The sequence below is a fragment of the Eptatretus burgeri genome, chromosome 12 (genome assembly GCF_056783735.1).
Source record: "Eptatretus burgeri isolate ZD-2024b chromosome 12, Ebu_testis_v1, whole genome shotgun sequence".
Lineage (NCBI taxonomy): Eukaryota > Metazoa > Chordata > Myxini > Myxiniformes > Myxinidae > Eptatretus > Eptatretus burgeri.
Genome location: NC_140972.1, coordinates 32,251,226 through 32,272,868, shown reverse-complemented (window position 1 = coordinate 32,272,868; position 21,643 = coordinate 32,251,226). Strand labels below are relative to the sequence as shown.

The window sequence follows — 21,643 nt, the reverse complement described above, 5'->3', positions numbered from 1 at the left end:
GCTTTGAACTGAAGACTTTGCCTGCAACTGCGTTCCTGCGGGAGCCAGGATCTGAAGCTCAAGGAGAAAAGCAACTTGGGTTTGGGAGGGAACGGGTAGAGAGGGAGGGAGAGGGTGAGAGGGACAGAGGGAAGGGGGAAGAGGACCATCCGAACACGTCACCGGGGCTTTGCCCTTCTTCATCGGAATTCTTTCTCCTCTTCGTCCCACTACCTCTCCCGAGACCTCCCTTTCCTTTCAGTGCCTCTTCCCGGAGACCATCAAACGGAACCTCTTTCTTGCCCTTCATAGCCCCTTCACTGCCTTCCCTCTCCTTAAATCCCCATCTCATAGCTGCTTCCAACACCTCCCACCCACTTCTCTCTGGTCACCACAGGCCCGCCCGGCACAGGCATATCAATCAGAACCAGATGCTCTCTGGTCTGACCAGGCCGAGGCACGCCGTGCTCTGTCCCCGTGGGCCCCACCCCTCTACTCTCCTCTCCTCTCTCCACACCATATCCGCCCCCCCTCAAATTCCTCCCCTCCTGCCATATGCTCAACCAGTCCGGTTTGGTGGCGCCCCACAGTGCTTGCGGAGCGGCCCTCATGACCAGACCGTTGGGGTGACAATGTACACGTACTGGGTGTGAGCTTACCAATGTAGAAAAACTTAAATGTATAAATAAATAAAGAAGTAAACTGCGAATACAAAGTGCTAAGAAGAGAAGTGAAGCTGCACGCTAAGCCCAAACACACGGCGGTCCTGGTGCATTCCTGCCGCCTGGCCGGCGGCCATCGCATGTAGCAAGCGACCCCTCGTTTCTTCCCACCTGATGGCCAGATGTGCACCGTGGGCCACTCGGACTGTAGTCCCTCCCCGTCAGGAGCGCAATTTTGCTGCCACCGGCTAACTCGCCGCAGCTGCACGCGAGCTCTGATCTACCTGACACCGCCGGGAGACAAATGAAGCCCGCGCCGATGCTGGCCGGCCAAGAACCACACGCCCCGCCGCTATCCAGCCTCCCGATGCGATCCAGACGGGGGCAGCCCCTCCTTCACTCCCAATACCCCCCGCTACCCATCCACCCTCCTGCATGCAGATCAATGTGCTATGGAAAATGGGGGGCAACATGGGGGCCAGCTCTGGAGGTGCCTGGTGAGGCTGAACTGACGCAGGGGCGATGGGTGACGAGCGACGATCATGAGAACAGCCCATCCACACATCTAAACTCAAACCAGTCAAACTCGTGCGGGCAAAAAAAAAAAAAAAAAAAAAATTAAAAATTCACAAAGTGGTGAAAATCACAACCTGGAAAACAATGAGTGGTCTTAATATGCACAATGTGTGATACAATGAATGGCTTCAAACAATACAATAATGCGCAATATATACAAGGTGTGGTTTCCAATGGCATACACAATGCGTGACATACAATGTGGTTTTAAATCACAATGCACAATGTGTCGTACAATGGGTGGATTAAAACTACGAGTGGTAGAATGGAGTTTTAAACAATGTGCGATACAATGTGTGGTATTAAACTGAGTGGAAGAATGCAGTTTTAAACAATGTGTGGTACAATGTGTAGTATAAAACTACGAGTGGTAGAATTGAGCTGTTTTAAACAATGTGCGGTGCGATGTGTAGTATTAAACTACAAGTGGTTGAATGGAGTTTTAAACAATGTGCGGTACAATTTTTGGTTTAAAACTACGAGTGGGAGAATGGAGTTTTAAACAATGTGGGGTGCAATGTGTGGCATAAAACTACGAGTGGTAGAATGGAGTTTTAAACAATGTGCGGTTTAAAACTACGAGTGGTAGAATGGAGTTTTAAACAATGTGTGGTACAATGTATGGTATAAAACTACGAGTGGTGGAATGGAGTTTTAAACAATGTGTGGTGCAATATGTGGTATAAAACTACGAGTGGTAGAATGGAGTTTTAAACAATGTGAGGTACAATGTGTGGTATAATGGAGTTTTAAACAATGTGCGGTACAACGTGTGGTATAAAACTACGAGTGGTAGAATGGAGTTTTAAACAATGTGCGGTACAATATGTGGTATAAAACTATGAGTGGTAGAATGGAGTTTTAAACAATGTGCGGTACAATGTGTGGTATAATGGAGTTTTAAACAATGTGCGGTACAACGTGTGGTATAAAACTACGAGTGGTAGAATGGAGTTTTAAACAATGTGCGGTACAATATGTGGTATAAAACTATGAGTGGTAGAATGGAGTTTTAAACAATGTGCGGTACAATGTGTGGTATAATGGAGTTTTAAACAATGTGCGGTACAACGTGTGGTATAAAACTACGAGTGGTAGAATGGAGTTTTAAACAATGTGCGGTACAATATGTGGTATAAAACTATGAGTGGTAGAATGGAGTTTTAAACAATGTGCGGTACAATATGTGGTATAAAACTATGAGTGGTATAATGGAGTTTTAAACAATGTGCGGTACAACGTGTGGTATAAAACTACGAGTGGTAGAATGGAGTTTTAAACAATGTGCGGTACAATATGTGGTATAAAACTATGAGTGGTAGAATGGAGTTTTAAACAATGTGCGGTACAATGTGTGGTATAATGGAGTTTTAAACAATGTGCGGTACAACGTGTGGTATAAAACTACGAGTGGTAGAATGGAGTTTTAAACAATGTGCGGTACAATATGTGGTATAAAACTATGAGTGGTAGAATGGAGTTTTAAACAATGTGCGGTACAATGTGTGGTATAATGGAGTTTTAAACAATGTGCGGTACAACGTGTGGTATAAAACTACGAGTGGTAGAATGGAGTTTTAAACAATGTGCGGTACAATATGTGGTATAAAACTACGAGTGATAGAATGGAGTTGTAAATAATGTGCGGTACAACGTGTGGTATAAAACTACGAGTGGTAGAATGGAGCCGTTTTGAACAATGTGCGGTACAATGTGTGGTTTACAACGAGTGGTAGAATGGAGTTGTGAACAATGTGTGGTTTAAAACAAGTGGTTTTAAAACGGCGTGGTTTGTGGTTTTAAAACGGCGTGGTTTCTGGTTGTGAAACGGCGTGGTTTGTGGTTGTGAAACGGCGTGGTTTGTGGTTGTGAAACGGCGTGGTTTGTGGTTGTGAAACGGCGTGGTTTGTGGTTGTGAAACGGCGTGGTTTGTGGTTGTGAAACGGCGTGGTTTGTGGTTGTGAAACGGCGCGGTTTGTGGTTGTAAAACGGCGCGGTTTGTGGTTGTAAAACGGCGCGGTTTGTGGTTGTAAAACGGCGCGGTTTGGGGTGTTAAAACGGCGCGGTTTGGGGTGTTAAAACGGCGTGGTTTGTGGTTGTAAAACGGCGTAGTTTGTGGTTGTAAAACGGCGCGGTTTGGGGTGTTAAAACGGCGTAGTTTGTGGTTGTAAAACGGCGTGGTTTGTGGTTGTAAAACGGCGTGGTTTGTGGTTGTAAAACGGCGTGGTTTGTGGTTGTAAAACGGCGTGGTTTGTGGTTGTAAAACGGCGCGGTTTGTGGTTGTAAAACGGCGCGGTTTGGGGTGTTAAAACGGCGTAGTTTGTGGTTGTAAAACGGCGTGGTTTGTGGTTGTAAAACGGCGTGGTTTGTGGTTGTAAAACGGCGTGGTTTGTGGTTGTAAAACGGCGTGGTTTGTGGTTGTAAAACGGCGTGGTTTGTGGTTGTAAAACGGCGTGGTTTGTGGTTGTAAAACGGCGTGGTTTGTGGTTGTAAAACGGCGTGGTTTGTGGTTGTAAAACGGCGTGGTTTGTGGTTGTAAAACGGCGTGGTTTGTGGTTGTAAAACGGCGTGGTTTGTGGTTGTAAAACGGCGTGGTTTGTGGTTGTAAAACGGCGTGGTTTGTGGTTGTAAAACGGCGTGGTTTGTGGTTGTAAAACGGCGTGGTTTGTGGTTGTAAAACGGCGTGGTTTGTGGTTGTAAAACGGCGTGGTTTGTGGTTGTAAAATGGCGTGGTTTGTGGTTGTAAAACGGCGTGGTTTGTGGTTTAACACAATACCACTCACCCAGACAGCGACACGAGAATCTAACCAGAGACATCCTCACGGTAAATTAAAACGCCATCACTTTGCGACGCGTTTTTCCTGCAAATCGCAGCGGTTTTCAGAGCTCGTTTCACGTGGTTAAACGCCGAACTGCAAGGATCGAACCGCTTTAACCGCATGATCGCGGAAGCGAACCGGCGAATGGAAGAACAAACTTTCCCGAGCGGAAATACCAACCAACTGGAGCGGACTCGAGTTTAAAAGTTACCAACGATGGGCCCCAGGACGGGGAAGGGCGAACGCCTTCTCGGCTCATCGAGTTACCTGGTGTGGAGGAAGGTGGATCACGTGTCCACGAGGTCACCGGAACGGACACACGAAGCTTTCGATACACACGGACATTGTCGGACAACGTGTCGGGGCGACGAAGATATAATATATATATATATATATATATATATATATATATATATATATATATATATATATATATATATCCAAGGGTACTAGCTCTAGGGTGGTAAAGGTACATCGGGTGTGGGGACAAAAACCGAGCCGACCCCCAATTTGAACCCCAATTGACATCAAACAAAGCAAAGGACGCGCGGACGGTGAACGAACAATCCTTAAAGCGCGCGAAGACCCCCGGTCAAGAAAAAAGTGGCGCGCTCGGGTGTCGAAGAAGAAGAAGAAGAAGAAGAAAAAGAAGAGCTCACGCTGTTGATGATCGACGACATGGTCGAGAAGTTTTCGTGACGAAGTCCGAGACCCGACCGGAGGAAGCGCCTCAGGAGGTGGCGGCCCTCGCCGCCCGGCCTCAGCGCCCGGCCATCGGGTGGACCCGCTCACCGGAGGCGGCCGCGCACTGCCCCGACCTGTGGCGTGTGAAAAAGAAAGGGACAGTTCGTTCGTTCGCTCTGACTGACTCGGACTCGGACTCTGACTCACTCTGGCCTCCGTGCCGACCGCCGCCTCTCCATCTCTCCGCTCCAGATCAATAGACCATTCTTCCCGCGCACTCCGCGCCCTCTGGGGGCCTGATTACCCCAGAAGCCATGGGCTGGTGGGGCTCAAACCGACGGCAGCAAGTTTCGCTCTCGTTCTATCGTCGCTTCGTGTGCCGAGTCGGTTTGATCGCGTTCCCGCCGACGAAGGAGAGTCTCACGGTCCCACAAATTACTCCCCACTCACTCACACACACTCACTCACTCACACACTCCCTCTCAGCTGCGTTGCACACCAAGCTTGAGCGGCAAGGATTCTCTTCTTTTTTTTTTTTCTTTCCCCTTTCCTCTTCCACCTAGCTCCCCCCATTCCCTCCTCTTCTCTTCTCTTCCCCCCTCCATCTCCCTCCCTTTTAAGTTATGACCACGTTACGGCCTGCCACATGCTTCGGGGGTCTGCGCAAGAGAAACTCGAGGAAGGTCATGATGTCGTCTCTCGGCCTCGAATAAGTTCAAATAGAACAAAAAAAAAAAAACACCTTCGTGGTGACACCAAAGTATCCTCAGTTCATCTCATCTCGGGAAACTTGCTCACGTCGCCCCCAGAAATAGGTGACACCCCCCCTCCCCCTTCGGACATCAGCAGGTGGACCTTTGTTTAATTAATTAATTAACCACACGGTGCTTAATTAACCACCCCCCAAAAACCGATGGGTCCAGCAGCGCCAATCGCACTTGACGCTCGGTGTCCCGTGAACCCCGCACGGCGATGCGCGTCTTCCTGACAAGACCCCGTTACCCCCGTTACCCCCCACCACCACCACCACCCCCTCAAGTCGTCTTCACGCCGCGCAGGCCGCGCTGATGAGCTCATCAGGCCGGTTCACGGGAGCACTTAATGGCGTTAAGAGGCCGATAATCTGGGCCAGAGGAGAGGCGTGACGGGCAAGCTGCGCCGGGGGACACCGCGGGGCCCGGTGCGAGCGTGTGGGCGAGGCCCGAGCAACGTCTGCCAACGCTATTACGAGCGAAAGGTTAATTGACAAAACATCAACCGTTACCCCACGTGATGGATCGTCTCCGACGGTGGATTGTCATTAATGTTGAGTCGTCGGCGTGGACAGCGTCCTAATGCGGTGAAACACCGTGTTCGGGGCACCGCTCGCGATTACTTGGGGGACGTGCGGCCACACCTGCAAATATTGCTTTTCGGGGCACAGGTGACACGACGGGAGTGAAACTCACTTAAGGGGGGGAGGGGGAGGGGGACACTTTGCACGATCGGAGGGCCCAGGGCGAAGGCGCGAAAACACGCGTTCCTAATGATGGGCGCGCGTCGCCCATCGGGCAGGATTCCCTGCAGCTGCTGCTCAGCTGACTCACTGCTATTGCATGATGTTGATGTGCAAATCAAGTCGAGGCTCAGTGAGTGTTAATCCTCCTTTATGTAACCGCGCGACTTCTCTTACCAAAGCACAATGTTGAAAGGCATGACATAACATCGATGCGTGCGGCAATCATGGGATTAAAGGGGGTCGAGGTCGAAAATTCGGACACGAGTCGCTGAACGAGCCCCTCGAGCTCCCCCTCCCCCCCCATCGAAATTAAATAAATAACCCGGCTCGGGGAGCCGCGCGAAATGGTGCGAGTTCGGAGGTGCGGCGGCTCCACGGCGGCAGCAGCATTCCGAGACACGCGCGAACTCGGAGCCGCCGACCTCCCCGGTCGCCGACTCCCAAGATCGCAGCTGGGCCGCCCCCCCCTCCCGAGGGTGATCTCAACGGCGGACTTCGACACGCTTCGGGCAGCTGTGCGCGATCGGCGATGGTCGCGCCGCGCCCCCCATAAATCTTCCAGCTGCGGACGAGACGCGCCGAACGGATTTCCCTCCTCGACTCTCCCGATGCAACCCCTTCCCAAGAATTCCCCATAAACACCCCCGACGACCCCCCCCACGACCACCTTCGGTCCACCCGTTCGCCCTCCCCCGTGCTGCGGGTCTCCGCGGGAGGTGCACGCCGCACAAAGCAAAGGGCGCTCGTGCACGGGGTCCCGTGCACCGTCTCGCCGTGCGGGGCGCACGACCCCCGAGCCCACGTTTCTGCCCCCGTTGTTGGCAGCTGTGCAAATATTATGTCCTTTATTCCTCAATGGTTGACTGATAAACTAGACCGCTGTTATTCCAGCGTCAAAATGGCCATTTCGAGTACACGAGGGGAAATAATAATAATAAAGGAACAAAACCCCCAGATCGTGAGTCCTTCGTGCACCGACGAACATGACGTCACTCTGCCTCTGAAGAAGCTTTATTTGTTTTGGACTTCGTGCCAACGTGCAACAAACAGAGACCCTCGGTGCTCAGATCCGCCGTCGTTCTCTGAGATCGCTTGTCCAAGCCCAAGTTCACGGCTCCGCAGGTCTCCTGGAAACTTGTTTTTTTGAAAAAAACGACCACAATGGGGTCTCAGGTCGTCCAGGCACGGTGCTCTGCACGGTCGACAACGTCGGCGCAACCTGCAACGTGGCGGCGTCAGATTAAAAATATATATATATATAGGCAACGGAAGAACTGCAAGGTCAAGGCGCCGCCGGCAGGATGGCGCGAAGGAGCCCGTGAGGCGGAGGGAGCGCCCTTGGTCCAAGGCAGACTGATCGCTGGTCGACTCGGCCGTCGGCGTGGACTCCATTGACACGGCATGATGGTGCCACTGACATTTTGTACGACAAGCGCGGAATCGATAGACAGAATCATGGGCACATTAGCAGCGACACTTAGGACCTGTCACGGTACATGACTGTCAGCCTGTTATTTGGGCAAAAACAGCGCGAGCCTGTCTCATTGCGTCACGTCACATCACGAGGCATGAGGCACGAGGCCGGCACAGCACGGCATGTCACATCGCGAGGTGCGAGGCCGGCACAGCACGGACATGTCAAATCACGAGGTGCGAGGCCGGCACAGCACGGCATGTCAAATCACGAGGTGCGAGGCCGGCACAGCACGGACATGTCAAATCAGGAGGTACAAGGCCGGCACAGCACGGACATGTCGCATCACGAGGGGCGAGGCCGGCACAGCACGGACATGTCAAATCAGGAGGTGCGAGGCTGGCACATCACGAGGCCGGCACAGCACGGCGTGTCACATCACGAGGGGCGAGGCTGGCACAGCACGGACACGTCAAAGGAGGGCGAGGTCGGCACAGCATGGACACGTCACATGAGGAGGTGCGAGGCCACCACAGCATGGGCACGTCATGTCAGGAGGCATGAGGCTGGCACAGCACAGACACGTCACATCACGAAGCCCATCACACAGAATGTCAGCTCACTTGAGGAGGAGGTTGGGGGGGGGGGAGAGACCCTTGATAAGACAACAGCAAGCAGAAACTCTCGGCGTGATACATCGACACTGACAAAGACCTCAGCAGAACAAACTGAAATTAGACTGAGGAGCCTGATATTACATTTGCAGAGACCCTGGCACAGTCCACAGTAACTTTGAGAGGAAACCCCCCACGAGGGAAAAAACCCTGACACATCAAACTTCCACAGGGCAGAGACCCTTGGCATGGCAAAATGATGCATGGTGGGGACCTACGGTCTTCTGACATTACCACAATAGAACAAAGACCACCGGAATAGCACACTCATCCTTAGCGGAAACACTTTAGAAGAAGAAATGGCAAAGGGGCAAAGAACCTATATGGAGGCGTAACAGACCAACACCAAAATAGACCCTAACACACAACGCCAAATGAAGACCCCTGACACAGTAACACTCCAGCGGGTAAAGACTTCACAAACTGTCACCGGCAGAGACCCCTGGCATGCCATCCCATCACCAGGAATGTAAGCCTGTTGTTGGCTTCGTGCATAGGGTGACTGACTGGCTGAAGATCTTAGGGTGCTGAGTTGGAGCCCCGTTGGCTGCTGAATTAACACCAGGTGGGGTTGTTTCAGCCTGTCATCCTTCAGAGGTCGGCGAAATGAGTACCAGCGTACTGGTGGAAGGGCACAGCATCAGCGGCACAGCCGCGCTTCCAAGAAATGACAGCTACCCGGCAGCCAAGCCACTATACACAAGAACAGGGCAGAACCAGGAATGCGAGATCAAGCTCGACCCATCGTCCCCCACCCCGACCCTCTCCTACATAGTATACCCTCATCAGGCATGAAAAATCCAGCAAAAATCTCAGCGTGGGCATACCATCACCAGGAACGAGACCTCTGTCCTACCCCCCACCGACCCTCTCCTGGCATGGTATACCCTAACGGGGAACGATATCCGGGTAGACCCCTGGAGTGGCACACCATCACCATGAAGAGACCGTGGCATGGCAGAGAAGCGGACATTGCAACGCGCTGCACGTCCAGCAAGGTGGGCGCAGCCATCGCAAGAGTAAATTTCTCGCACTTATTGTCTCATCGCTAGTTCCTAAAACAAAGACAAATCCCTTTTGTAGACACACCTGCAGAAATGTCACAGCTCGCGTGTCTCATCCCGGTGATGGATTACATTAAACGACGTTCCTGGGACCTAGGCCTTTCAGCCATCGCTCCTCTCCTCCCCTCTCCCACAAGCAGCGCCTCGCAGGCCATTTGCCGTTCCTCGGAAGAGTCCTGCAGTGCTGCCATATGACCATTACCACTCCGGCTCAAGTGATGCATTATTAAGAGCAGAACACCTTTACATGCCACATTCATCTTAATTTTCCCCGACATGAAAAATTGATGAGGCGAGCAAGGTTCTGCTACGTGGTGCACTCCCGCGTTTGGGGGGATGGGGGGGGGGTGCTGGGGAGTATACTGAGCTATTTAGTGGCACACTTGTGAAACGCCGAGATGACAAATACTATAACCATGGGTGATGTTCAAAGGTTTCGGTCTCGGGCAGGTGGTCGTATGATCGGGCGGTTTCTCCATCATTTCGCCTATCCATCGATATACGATCGAGGAGGTCCACGGGCTACACCCTGAAGATGACGTACAGGTACAAGTCCAGGGTCACGGGGTCCACGAGCTATACCCTGAAGATGGCATACAGGTAAAGGGTCACGGGGTCCATGGGCTATACCCTGAAGATGGCATACAAGTACAGGTAAAGGGTTACGGGGTTCACGAGCTATACACTGAAGATGGCATACAGGTACAGGTAAAGGGTCACGGGGTCCACGAGCCATACCCTGAAGATGGCAGACAGGTACAGGTACAGGGTCACGGGGTTCACGAGCTATACCCTGAAGATGGCATACAGGTACAGGTACAGGGTCACGGGGTTCACGAGCTATACCCTGAAGATGGCATACAGGTACAGGTAAAGGGTCACGGGGTCCACGAGCCATACCCTGAAGATGGCAGACAGGTACAGGTACAGGGTCACGGGGTTCACGAGCTATACCCTGAAGATGGCATACAGGTACAGGTAAAGGGTCACGGGGTCCACGAGCCATACCCTGAAGATGGCAGACAGGTACAGGTACAGGGTCACGGGGTTCACGAGCTATACCCTGAAGATGGCATACAGGTACAGGTAAAGGGTCACGGGGTCCACGAGCCATACCCTGAAGATGGCAGACAGGTACAGGTACAGGGTCACGGGGTTCACGAGCTATACCCTGAAGATGGCATACAGGTATAGGTAAAGGGTCACGGGGTCCACGACCATACCCTGAAGATGGCATACAGGTACAGGTAAAGGGTCACGGGGTCCACGACCATACCCTGAAGATGGCATACAGGTACAGGTAAAGGGTCACGGTGGAAGTGTCGCCGTACGCCAATACGGTCCTGCAGGGTATCAATATCGACATTGAAAACCCAAAAATCGGTTACGAATTGTAACTTCAGGCAGTGATGAGTTGTCGAGCGGATCCCCGACATGATGATATCCAGGTGTTACGGTCACCATCTTGGCACGGCTCGTTCGTTACCAACGGTTTGCACTCAACTCCGCTCGTCCCAACCAGCGATGTTATCATCACAAATTAGATTAATCTGCCCGGTGGAATGAGATCACCTTGGCAGCCTCGATGCCCTGTCCCCCCCCCCCCATCCCCATCTCACGCGCAATTCCTCCTCTTATTAAACAGGACGCGGTCCCACTGCGTGAAGAATGAAGAAACTCGAGTTCGTTTCGACGAAGAATGCATAAAAATTATTAATTTCGCTTTTGTTTCCGAATTAATGGCGTTTGTTAAATTTTAATCCGAAATCAGATTCGTCCAATTGATGTTCCACGCGCATCACACCCGTCCGGAAACAACTTCCACCGACAAACAAACCGATGGAAACTTTGGAGTGACGTCATAATGTTGGCCATATTATTTTCGAAGAACACCCGACCCGACCCCGTAAGCCTCGGTGGTCGTCAAGCACCGTGAAGGTTAATTACTCGAACGATCCGAGCACTCTTAACCTGCACACGAAGTTAACGTCGTTAGTGAGTCAATGACCCCCCCTATGACGGAGAGAGAGAGAGAGAGACAGAGACAGAGACAGAGACAGAGACAGAGACAGAGACAGAGACAGAGACAGAGACAGAGACAGAGACAGAGACAGAGACAGAGACAGAGACAGAGACAGAGACAGAGACAGAGACAGAGACAGAGACACAGAGACACAGAGACAGAGAGATTGTAATGTTGGCGGAATCAGTTCCCGTATCGTATATATCGGATAAAACAATCTCGATATATCGTTTGGGAAGCTTCCTGGCGTGATGGGAAGCCTTTCGTTTCGACGGCAATTTGTTACGATGTAACAGATACTTTCTGTACGAGCGTCCGAAGTTTTGGCGGGTAAAAAAAAAGTGTTACTCTCCAATGAATCAATCACCACCACTACCACCACCCGCTGGGGGCAACAACACGTGCAGTGTCCCAATGACTCAAACTTTTAAATCCCAAACAAACTTTGGTCCAACTCCTCCCACGAGCCTCGACATCGTTAACAACAACAACAACAACAACAACAACAACAACAACAACAACAACAACAACAACAAACCCCAAGAAACTTCAGCTTATTCAAATGAAGTTCCAAAATCAATCGATATCGCCATTAATTATTTAATTGTCGTGCCAAACGTCATGATCAGAGCACGTGCTCGGTGCGCGAAGTGATCACGGTAAAGAAAAAAAAAAACGGCCACGAAACAAACAGGTTTCACGAAGTGAAATTGAAACTGGAAGCAAAAAAAAAAAAAAAACCCACGTCGCGGAATTATATAAATATTTATCTTGATGGGACGGCGGCAATAATACACACACAGAGTGATGAAATGTTAGTTAATGAATCAAAGCTCATTACGATTACCTCCTCCGGGGAATCTCAAGGGTCAGGCGAATTATTTTACGCAAATTATGGCGCCAAATGTATTTACATTAATTGCTTCGAAACGCGCCGGCGTAACATCGCCTGATCACGTGACCCCGCACGGTGCACAGCAGCGGATCATGAAGTCGGACTGAACATCCGCACTTGGGGGGGAGTAGGGTGGGGAGTTACCTGCCGTGACATTTGCACAGGTTTATATGCGCTCTCGGTTGTTCAGTGGTGCGTGAGTTTATAGACCCCCTCCACATTCCGCCCCTCCCCCTCCCACAAAAAAAAATAATTGCTCTAAATGGCCACTCATCCTGCCGCCTCGGTGCCCCAGGAACTCGTGAGATTGTCCAAAGGTAATCAATGGTACTGATGCTCCGGGAGGTGGATTTGCAAAGTTTCGTGCACTTTGACTCGTATAACCTCAAAAATAATCATGTAATTTATGGCTTTGTCATATCTTCGTCCTTCCTTAGCTTTGTGACATGGTGAGCATTGTCAAGAACATGTTGGCATTACCAGGGTTGAATTGGACATCCATGGGACGACCATCGTGCCCCCCCCCCCCCGAGCCATCGCTATAATCGTGGCCATGATATACGCAGGCCTATAGAGAGTCGACACCCCCTTTCAAAATTTTCACCTTTTGTTGCCTTATAGCCTGTAATTAAATTTCATTAAACCAGACTTTTTTCCATATTTATTTACACATCGTAACCCAAACTTACAAATGAAAAACAAATTCGACAAATTTCAGAAAATTAATTAAAAATAGAAAAATGGAATATCTTGGTTTGATAAGTTTCCACTCCCCTGAGTTAATACTTGGTGGAAGCACCATTTACAGAAATTAGAGTTGTGAGTCTGTTGGGATAGGTCTCCACCAACCTTGCACTCCTTGATTGGGAAATATTTCCCCATTCTTCTGTACAAAACTGTTCAACCTCAGTCAAGTTGCGTGGAGAGCGTTGATGGACAGCAATCTTCAAGTCATGCCACAGATTTTTCGGTTGGACTTCGATTTCTGACTGGACCACTCAAGGACTTTCATCTTTTTGTTCCTTAGCCACTCGAGTGCAGCTTTGTCTGTGTGCTTTTGGTCATTGTCATGCTGAAAGGTGAACTTCCGGCCCAATTTCGGCTTTCTTGTAGAGGGCAGCAGGCTTTTCTCTAGGATTTTTCTGTATTTTGCTGCATCCATTTTCCCTTCTATCCTGACAAGTGCCCCAATCCCTGCTTATGAGAAACATCCCCATATCATGATGCTGCCACCACCATGCTTCACAGTATGGATGGTGTTCTTTGGGTGATGTGCTCTGTTATGTTTGCGGCAAATGTAATGTTTTGTATTTAGGCCAAAAAGTTCCATCTTGGTTTGGTCAGACCACAAAATGTTTTGCCACATGGCTTCAGAACCTCCAAAGTGTTTTTTTTGCAACCCTCAAACAGGACTCAAGGTGGGCTTTGAATAATGGCTTCCTCTTGCCACACTACAGCACAGGCTGCACTTGTAACATGCTTGGGATATTGTTGTCACAGGCATCCAAAGACAGAGACAGAGACAGAGAGAGACAGAGGGGAGAGTGAGAGGTGACATATGTGAGGGAAGGTACTGCATTGTATTGGAAGGTTGTAGATCAAGGCTGGGAGAGAGAGAGAGAGAGACAGATAGGGAAATGGGAGTTAGCAGAAATAATGTTATGCTTAATGAACAACACACACACACACACACACACACACACACACACACACACACACACACACACACACACACACACACACACACGGCAATTTTTCAGGAATCGGCAGATTGGAGTCAGTGTGATTATCAACTGCAGTACTTACTATATACAACCCAGAAACCTTGAGTAGCTTTCACCGAAAAACAACGTTGAATTTTATAGACATTTCAGGGATAGGTTCAGAAGCATTATTTTTTTTATAAATATGTGCGTGTGGACGGGTGGGAAAAAAAAAATAAACTTTGGCTCGGTAATTTACAAAACACGTTAATGCGGCAAATGCCTCAAAAATATGGTGTTATTTCAGAGAACCACTCGCTCAAGGTGACGGAGCACGAACCACTCGCTCAGGGTGACGGAGCACGAACCACTGCTCTGAATGACGTGGCGTGGGAAAAGCGTCCACAGAGATTGAACTATTTGCTCAGGATGATGTCGCACTTTTGACAATGGGCACTCCGCAAGTGGCTTAAGCACTCAGGCAAGCAATCCAATTAAATGGTTGATAAGGAAAGGTTGGCCAGGCTGTCATTGCATTCTCCATATGCAATTATGACGTCATAACGAAAGCACCTATAACATCATAAGAAATCACCTTCCCCATGAGGAGTACTTGCCATGTGCCAAGTTTCAATTTTTTCCTTGGTGCGATTTCAGAGATACAGAGGTCCAAAGTTTTTCGGGTTTTACATGACTGCCACACCACCTGACCTATGACGTCATAATTATCATTAAAACATTCCACATAAGTAGCCACTCTTATGGTGAAAATTTAGTCTAAATTCGATAAGCATTTGCAGAGAAAAACACGAAAGTTCTGTGCAGACAAACAAACAAACGACAAGAAGACGTTGTGCAGAGCACGATACTTGTAAAATCCATGAAACAAATTTGACCTCAAAAAGAATTGCGAGTTGAATTCAGTGACTGGAAATATAAATCCTCTTCAAATTTCAAGTCAATTAGATGAAAATTGAGGATTTTAGAAATTTGATAAGTTTGTTTACCTTTGGCCTATGTTGACATTTTGACCTCAAAAACAAGAGGCTTCTTGCTGACACCAAACTCTACCATGTGGTGAAGTTTCGTGAAGATCGGTTTAAAATTGTGACCTGTTGGAGATAAACAAAGACAGACAGACAGACAGAACAAAATCAACTGACCAATTTCCTTGAAAAATCTTCGACTTTGCAAGGAACAAACAGACAGACAAACCGACCCAAATGCAATACTCTCTCCTTCAGCGAGGATAAAAAAATCACAGAACAGTGTGAAAGCATCCAAAAACGAAAATATAAATAAATAAAAAAATCAAATGCAGCTGAGTGACCCGAGACAATTGGGAAGCATGGTTCATATGCTTACACAATGTGCAAGCAAAGCCAACTGATATATATATATATATATATATATATATATATATATATATATATATATATATATATATATATATATATATATATATATATATATATATATATATATATATATATATATATATATATATATATATCAACTATCAACTATATAAATGGCAATCCTTCTGTCTGTTTGTCTGTCTGTCTGTCTGTTTGTAACCAATAAGCTCCTAGACCAGTGAACCGATCTTGATGAAACTTTACACACATATAGACCTAACATTCAGCTCCAGGATGCGCTAAGTGGCTTTCCATAAAAATGAAAATATATATATATATATATATATATATATTTTAAATATTTTCCATTAAAAAAAAATGGCTTTCGAATCGTCCGCTGGCGTATTAATCATAACAAAAGGCTTCATGGATAAAAACGCTAGGGTTTTTTGAAATACAAAATGTTCGTATTCGTTGACTTTTTAAACATACACATTCTCCTTCTGTTATTTGAATTCTCGAACTGCACGCGCACGGCAACAGCTAACTGCTGAAAGATCTGCTCATGAAAGAGCCAGGCAAGCAGAGTCCGCTGGAGAGAGAGAGAGAGAGAGAGAGAGAGAGAGAGAGAGAGAGAGAGAGAGAGAGAGAGAGAGAGAGAGAGAGAGAGAGAGAGAGAGAGAGACAGACAGACAGACAGACAGAGAGAGACAGAGACAGACAGAGACAGACAGAGACAGACAGAGACAGACAGAGACAGACAGAGACAGACAGAGACAGACAGAGACAGACAGAGACAGACAGAGACAGACAGAGACAGAGACAGAGACGCCTAACTGCAAATAGAGCGTCACACCGACGGGCGAGCAAAGCAGAAAACTCATGTTCCAGCTTTCTTGGTCCGGGTTTTAGCAGGACATCAAGGACAGTTGCCACTGCTGCTAGAAATATTGAGTGGCTCAAGGCCACCTTCAACTATGACCTCTCTGAGGATTACGGCAGCATAAAGACTTCCTTCCATAAATCTGAGGAATAAAAGAAGCCTTCCGAATTTTCTCCATACAACTAATGCCTCAGTCTAACTCGCATGAGGAAAATATGGCAAATTTCCCGGGTATTACCGGGTACTTCAGCTAATATATATATATATATATATATATCGTTGCGGGCCAGGGGTCGGTGGCGAGAACGACCACTAGGTGGGGGAGGTTTGCGTCGTCTCCCACCAAACTCCCTGGAATTGTAGGTCGTCGCTCGGATAACTCCGCGATTCGGAGGGTCGTTTAACCGACCATGGTCGCCAATATTTCAACTGCGTAGCGTAGGGTCTATTTGTCCATAACCAATTTACCTAATTAACTACACGATTTCAACTACCAGGGAAACCACGCCCTCAGCACGTCTTGCTCGAACCGGGTCACTCCACCGACTGCGGTAGAGTTCCAACTACCGACTACCAACTCCGGTTCAGGTGGAGCCAAGCGGAAACTGCCAAAGCCGTGCTGGCTGGAATGAACGCATTATCGGGTATAAACACCCGGCTAAACTCAGATCTGAACCATGCTGGACCAATGTAAAGAAGGGACGGAAACGAACTGGGGGCATTTCTAACAAGTTTTATTTACAGTAAATGAAGACACAAAGCAAGACTTAACGCGAATATGCAAGAAGTATTTACCATGATCCAAAAACACTTAATCAGTTCTACTTAAAGACAGGCCCACACGTAGACACACACACAAAATGAAAAGAAACCCAGAGTCTTGATTGGACCCTTGCAGCCGTGGAGAGGGACAAGCTGGGGGCCAGAGTTCAGTGGTGTACCTGACCGTCGGAGGAAGGGCGTGCTCCGCAATGCGACACCAGACAATGGTCGCTGGTTTGGTCCCCAGTCGCACGTGTGGGACTCGAGGTTTGTGGTGGAGCTCGGGTGGTGAATGGCCGGGATCCACGGAGGGGGGTCGTGGTCGCTCTTTCCTTCCTTGTAGAGGGCCAGCAGAGACACGTTCGCCGCCTCGACACCCACCAAAAACTCTTCAAAAGAACTTTTAAAAAAACTCCCCAAGACCCCTAAAAAGACTCTCCAAGACCTCAAAAAGACCCTCCAAGACCTCAAAAAAAACCCTCTGCCTCAGAGAGTGCTCAGGAATTTATGGACCTCCCCCAGCGGGGAGGGGCCTTGCTGAACACACCTCGCTGTCCGCCTCTGATTGGACAGGTCTTACGGCTCACCTTTCCGGGGTGGGGCCTTGGCCCCTGCCGGGAAACCCCAGCCACTCTTCCACTCGGGCCTACACTCGACGAATAACAGTATCAACGCTGCAACGGCCCCTGCCGGGAAACCCCAGCCACTGTTCCATGCGGGCCCATACTCGACGAGTAACAGTATCAACACTGCAACGGCCCCTGCCGGGAAACCCCAGCCAGTCTTCCACGTGGGTTCATATTTGACGAGTAACAATATCAATCTTGCACAGGCCGTCATGCAAGAGTTACAACGTTTGTGGAAGGAACGTTGGTGGAAGCGACAAAGAACGGCTGCAAGACCCTGCCTTGGCAAGTCAGAGTGCTTGTAGACAGCGGGTGGGTAGTGGATCGTGATGGGGAATGGAATGGTTGTTGGTTGTTCATTGGATGTAAAGATTTAATAACCGAACTAAAAAGAAATCGCAATGCATGCCTTTGATTCTCCCAATAGACAAAAGGAAAGGGATCTGACTACACACATACTTAATGACATAACTGACTTTTGGAACATCTATGGAACGGGAACAACTTTTGGAATGGGGCGACGTTACGATCCCATGTATCGCCCGAATGGAAGGGACGGGCGAGTTGCAAACCGCCGCCCTGGCGATGCAAGGCCTACCTAGCCTTTGCACGAGTACCCGATCCCCGGACAGGATGTAGCGAACATCCTCATCTCTTGGGCAAAGGAGCACGAGTTAGTATGTTGAATGCAAATGGTTTCCAGATCCGTAACAATATACACAAATATACATATATACATTGAGACATATCCACACACATTCATACATACATATATATATATATATATATATATATATATATATATATATATATATATATATATATATATATATATATATCCACACACACTGGAGAGATTACCTGGCGCTGCCTGACTGGGTGAGCTTTTGCCAGCAGCACCAGGAGTTTCGGGATGAGTTGGACATTGAAAAGTGATGTAGTTATTGGCCTCATGCTGGTTACCTAACTTTTGATTGTGGGCCGACGGCAACATTACCTGAACACATCCCAATATACACTTTATAGTGGCCTTTGGCGGCCTCAAAATGGACATCAAGGCCAACATGTGGAAGCGTAAAACCATACCCAGATTCTGAAGTACCTACATCCAAAATTTTGGGCCTTTAGGTGCTACGGTTTGGCTGTGAAAGAGTAATGTATAAATGCACAAACCAATTCATAAGATTTCAATGCACACCATGAGCTAGAATCCCGAGTTAGTTAGTTTTTATTTTCACATCGAGCCAAAGGTACCCTCCCCCAGCTGGGTCAATCGACCAAAATCGGTTAATTTGAACTTCAGTCGAATAAAAATATCAAGAAGATTGATGTTTAAAGCCATAACAAAATTAACCTGAGAGTGTACCACGGCAATGATGGGCCAAATAGCCTCATCTCACTATTCGAGGTCAGTTTCTCGCTCTTCAGATGTACAAACACACATACATACAGATTATTGACTTGTGGTGGGGGGTGGGAGTGAGAGTGGATTGTTCCCATGACCTGAACCTGGGTACCCCCAGAACATGCAAAATCTGGTGGAGGTTGGCCGAGCCGTTATAACCTCACCGAAGGACAGGGTAATGAATGCATTTGGGTCCATTTGTTACTTGAATAAATTAGAAAATTAATTTTTGCCAATTATATGTTGGTCTGTAGCGTTTGTCTGTTTGTTCCTTGCAAATTCGAAGATTTTTTCAAGCATATTGGTCAGTCGATTTTGTTATTCTGTCCGTCTGTCTGTTTGTCGCCTACAGGTCACAAATTTAAACCGATCTTCACAAAACTTCACCACATGGTAGAGTTTGTCATAAGCAAGAAGCCTATTGTTTTTGAGGTCGAAAGGTCAACATCGGCCAAAGATCGACAACTATGGTGAGATGTCTAAATTCCTCAATTTTCATCCGAAGACTTGAAATTTTAAGAAGATTTATATTTCAGGTCATTAAATTCAACTAGCCAATTATTTTGGAAGCCCACATTGGCCAAAAGGTCAACATAGGCCGGATTTCTAAAATTGTCCATTTTAATACAATTAACTTGAAATTTGAAGAGGATTTGCATATTTGGTCATTGAATTCAACCCCAATTATTTTTGAGGTCAAATTTCTTGAATTTTGCAAGTATCGTGCTCTTCATGACGTCTTCTTCTTGCTTGTCTGTTTGTCACACGATTTTTAGTAGTAGTTTTTAAGCAATCGTTTTGAATTTTTTTGTATTTAGGTGACCAGCCAAGGATGGCAATGCTAACTTTTGGTGAAGATCCAAATCCAGATCCAGATCTGAAATTTTTAAAAGTGATTCTTCACCATTGAGTGATAACGCCAAAAACGATATATAGCACAATATCTCTAAAAGTTATGGACGGATTCACACAAAACTAGGTGGAGAGGTTGGGAGTGCCACGAGGAAGAATTGATTCAATTTTGGTGAAAATGCGAATCCAGATCTGGATACGAGAATGTATAGCATGTTATCTCTAAAAGTTGTGGACGACTTGTGACAAAACGAGGTGGAAGAGTTGGTTAGGTGACATGAACAAGCGGATTCGATTTTGTTGAAGGTCCGGAATCAGATCCGACCCATCAGTGGCATACAAAATGTAAACTATTCAGCCTGGTAGAGGCATGTTCTCTCCGGAGTGCCAATCCGTTTCACCGAGTTGTCATTCTATGAGTGATTTTTCATTTGTTTGTCTGCACAGAACTTTTGTGTTTTTCTCTGCAACCGCTTGTCCGATGGAGACAAAATGTTCACCATTGGTGCGACGACTCATGTAGAATGTTTTAATGATAATTATGACGTCATATGTCACGTGGTGTGGCAGCCATGTTGGAAAAATGAAAAAAAAACTTTGGACCTCTATCTCTGAAACCACACCAAGGAAAAAAACTGAAACTTGGCACATTGCAAGTAATCCTCATGGAGAACGAGTGATTTTTAAGACGTCAGAGGTGCCTTCATTATGATGTCATAATCGTATATGTAGAACGCTACATCCGATGAGTATGAAAAATTTTGAGGGTTATCTAAGGATAAAACGGTCCATAAAAATGTTTTCATGACATCATCGGTCACGTAATTTGGCAGCCAAATTGTTTGGTTTTTTTTTAAACCTGAAAAAAAAATCTTCTCTGAAATGGCTGAACCCGTCATCACTGACAGCAGTTCTAAAGTGCCAGTTCTAATTATGTCTCTTATTAACTACGTTACACACCAGCACACAAAACAAGTCCTGGCTTGGGTCTGCAATCTCTGATTGCCCTTTTCTTTTCCTTTGATTTTCAGATCGACATAGAGATAATTTCCTTGTGGGCAGGGGGGGGGGACTTTTTTGGGGAGGCTTAAAAACCATGCACAGATTCTGAAGTACCTACATCCAAAACTTGGAGTCTCGAAGTGCTACGGTTGTCATGAAAGAAAACAACGTACAAACAAACGCACAAACGTTTGAAAATAAATAGAGAAAAAAAAAATATATATATATATATATATATATATATATATATATATATATATATATATATATACACATCTCCTTCAGCTTGATGAGGCCTGATTCAATGACAATTGAAATAATCAGCTGGGCACCATCCAAAATCGAGGTTTCAACCCTTTCTAGCCGAGAACCACTCCAGACAGTGGGTCCACAACCTTTTTTCTTTTTTTCTTTTTTAACAGGATCTAAGGCTTGTTGGGGAGCTGCCACATACACATCTTACAAAGATGGACATACAGACAGATACACAAGACACAACACAGGACTGTTAGATGAGACATACACAGCCACTGAGCTTGGGAGAGGTGTCGTCACTTTCCAGGGCACTCTGGGTACTAGCGACGTTACAACAATGCAACCCACCCCCTCCCCTTCTCAGCAGGGTATTTATTGAGGAAGAATTTCCTCCTCCCCATTGATGCCAACTTATGGGGATTGTCCGTGCTCTTATGCTTTTAAATGCTGGGCGTCAAGCAAGAAAACAGCATGTACCATTTTAAGAGTCTTTGGTATGACTTGGCCAG

General features: G+C 47.4%; 1 protein-coding gene across 2 annotated transcripts in view; it reads right to left on the bottom strand.

The window, feature by feature from the left end:
• LOC147015364 (zinc finger protein basonuclin-2-like) overlaps positions 1-21,643 on the bottom strand; it is a 326,203-nt gene that overhangs the window by 108,820 nt on the left and 195,740 nt on the right. The window contains exon 1 of one of the 2 annotated variants that reach the window (XM_085850041.1): positions 4,696-5,615. The exons of the other annotated variant lie outside the window; for it this stretch is intronic. Within the exon in view, the coding sequence (XP_085706167.1) occupies positions 4,696-4,716 (21 nt within the window). The 5' untranslated portion in view covers positions 4,717-5,615. Of the gene's footprint in view, positions 1-4,695; positions 5,616-21,643 lie in introns of those variants that run through there. 2 annotated transcript variants of the gene reach the window in all.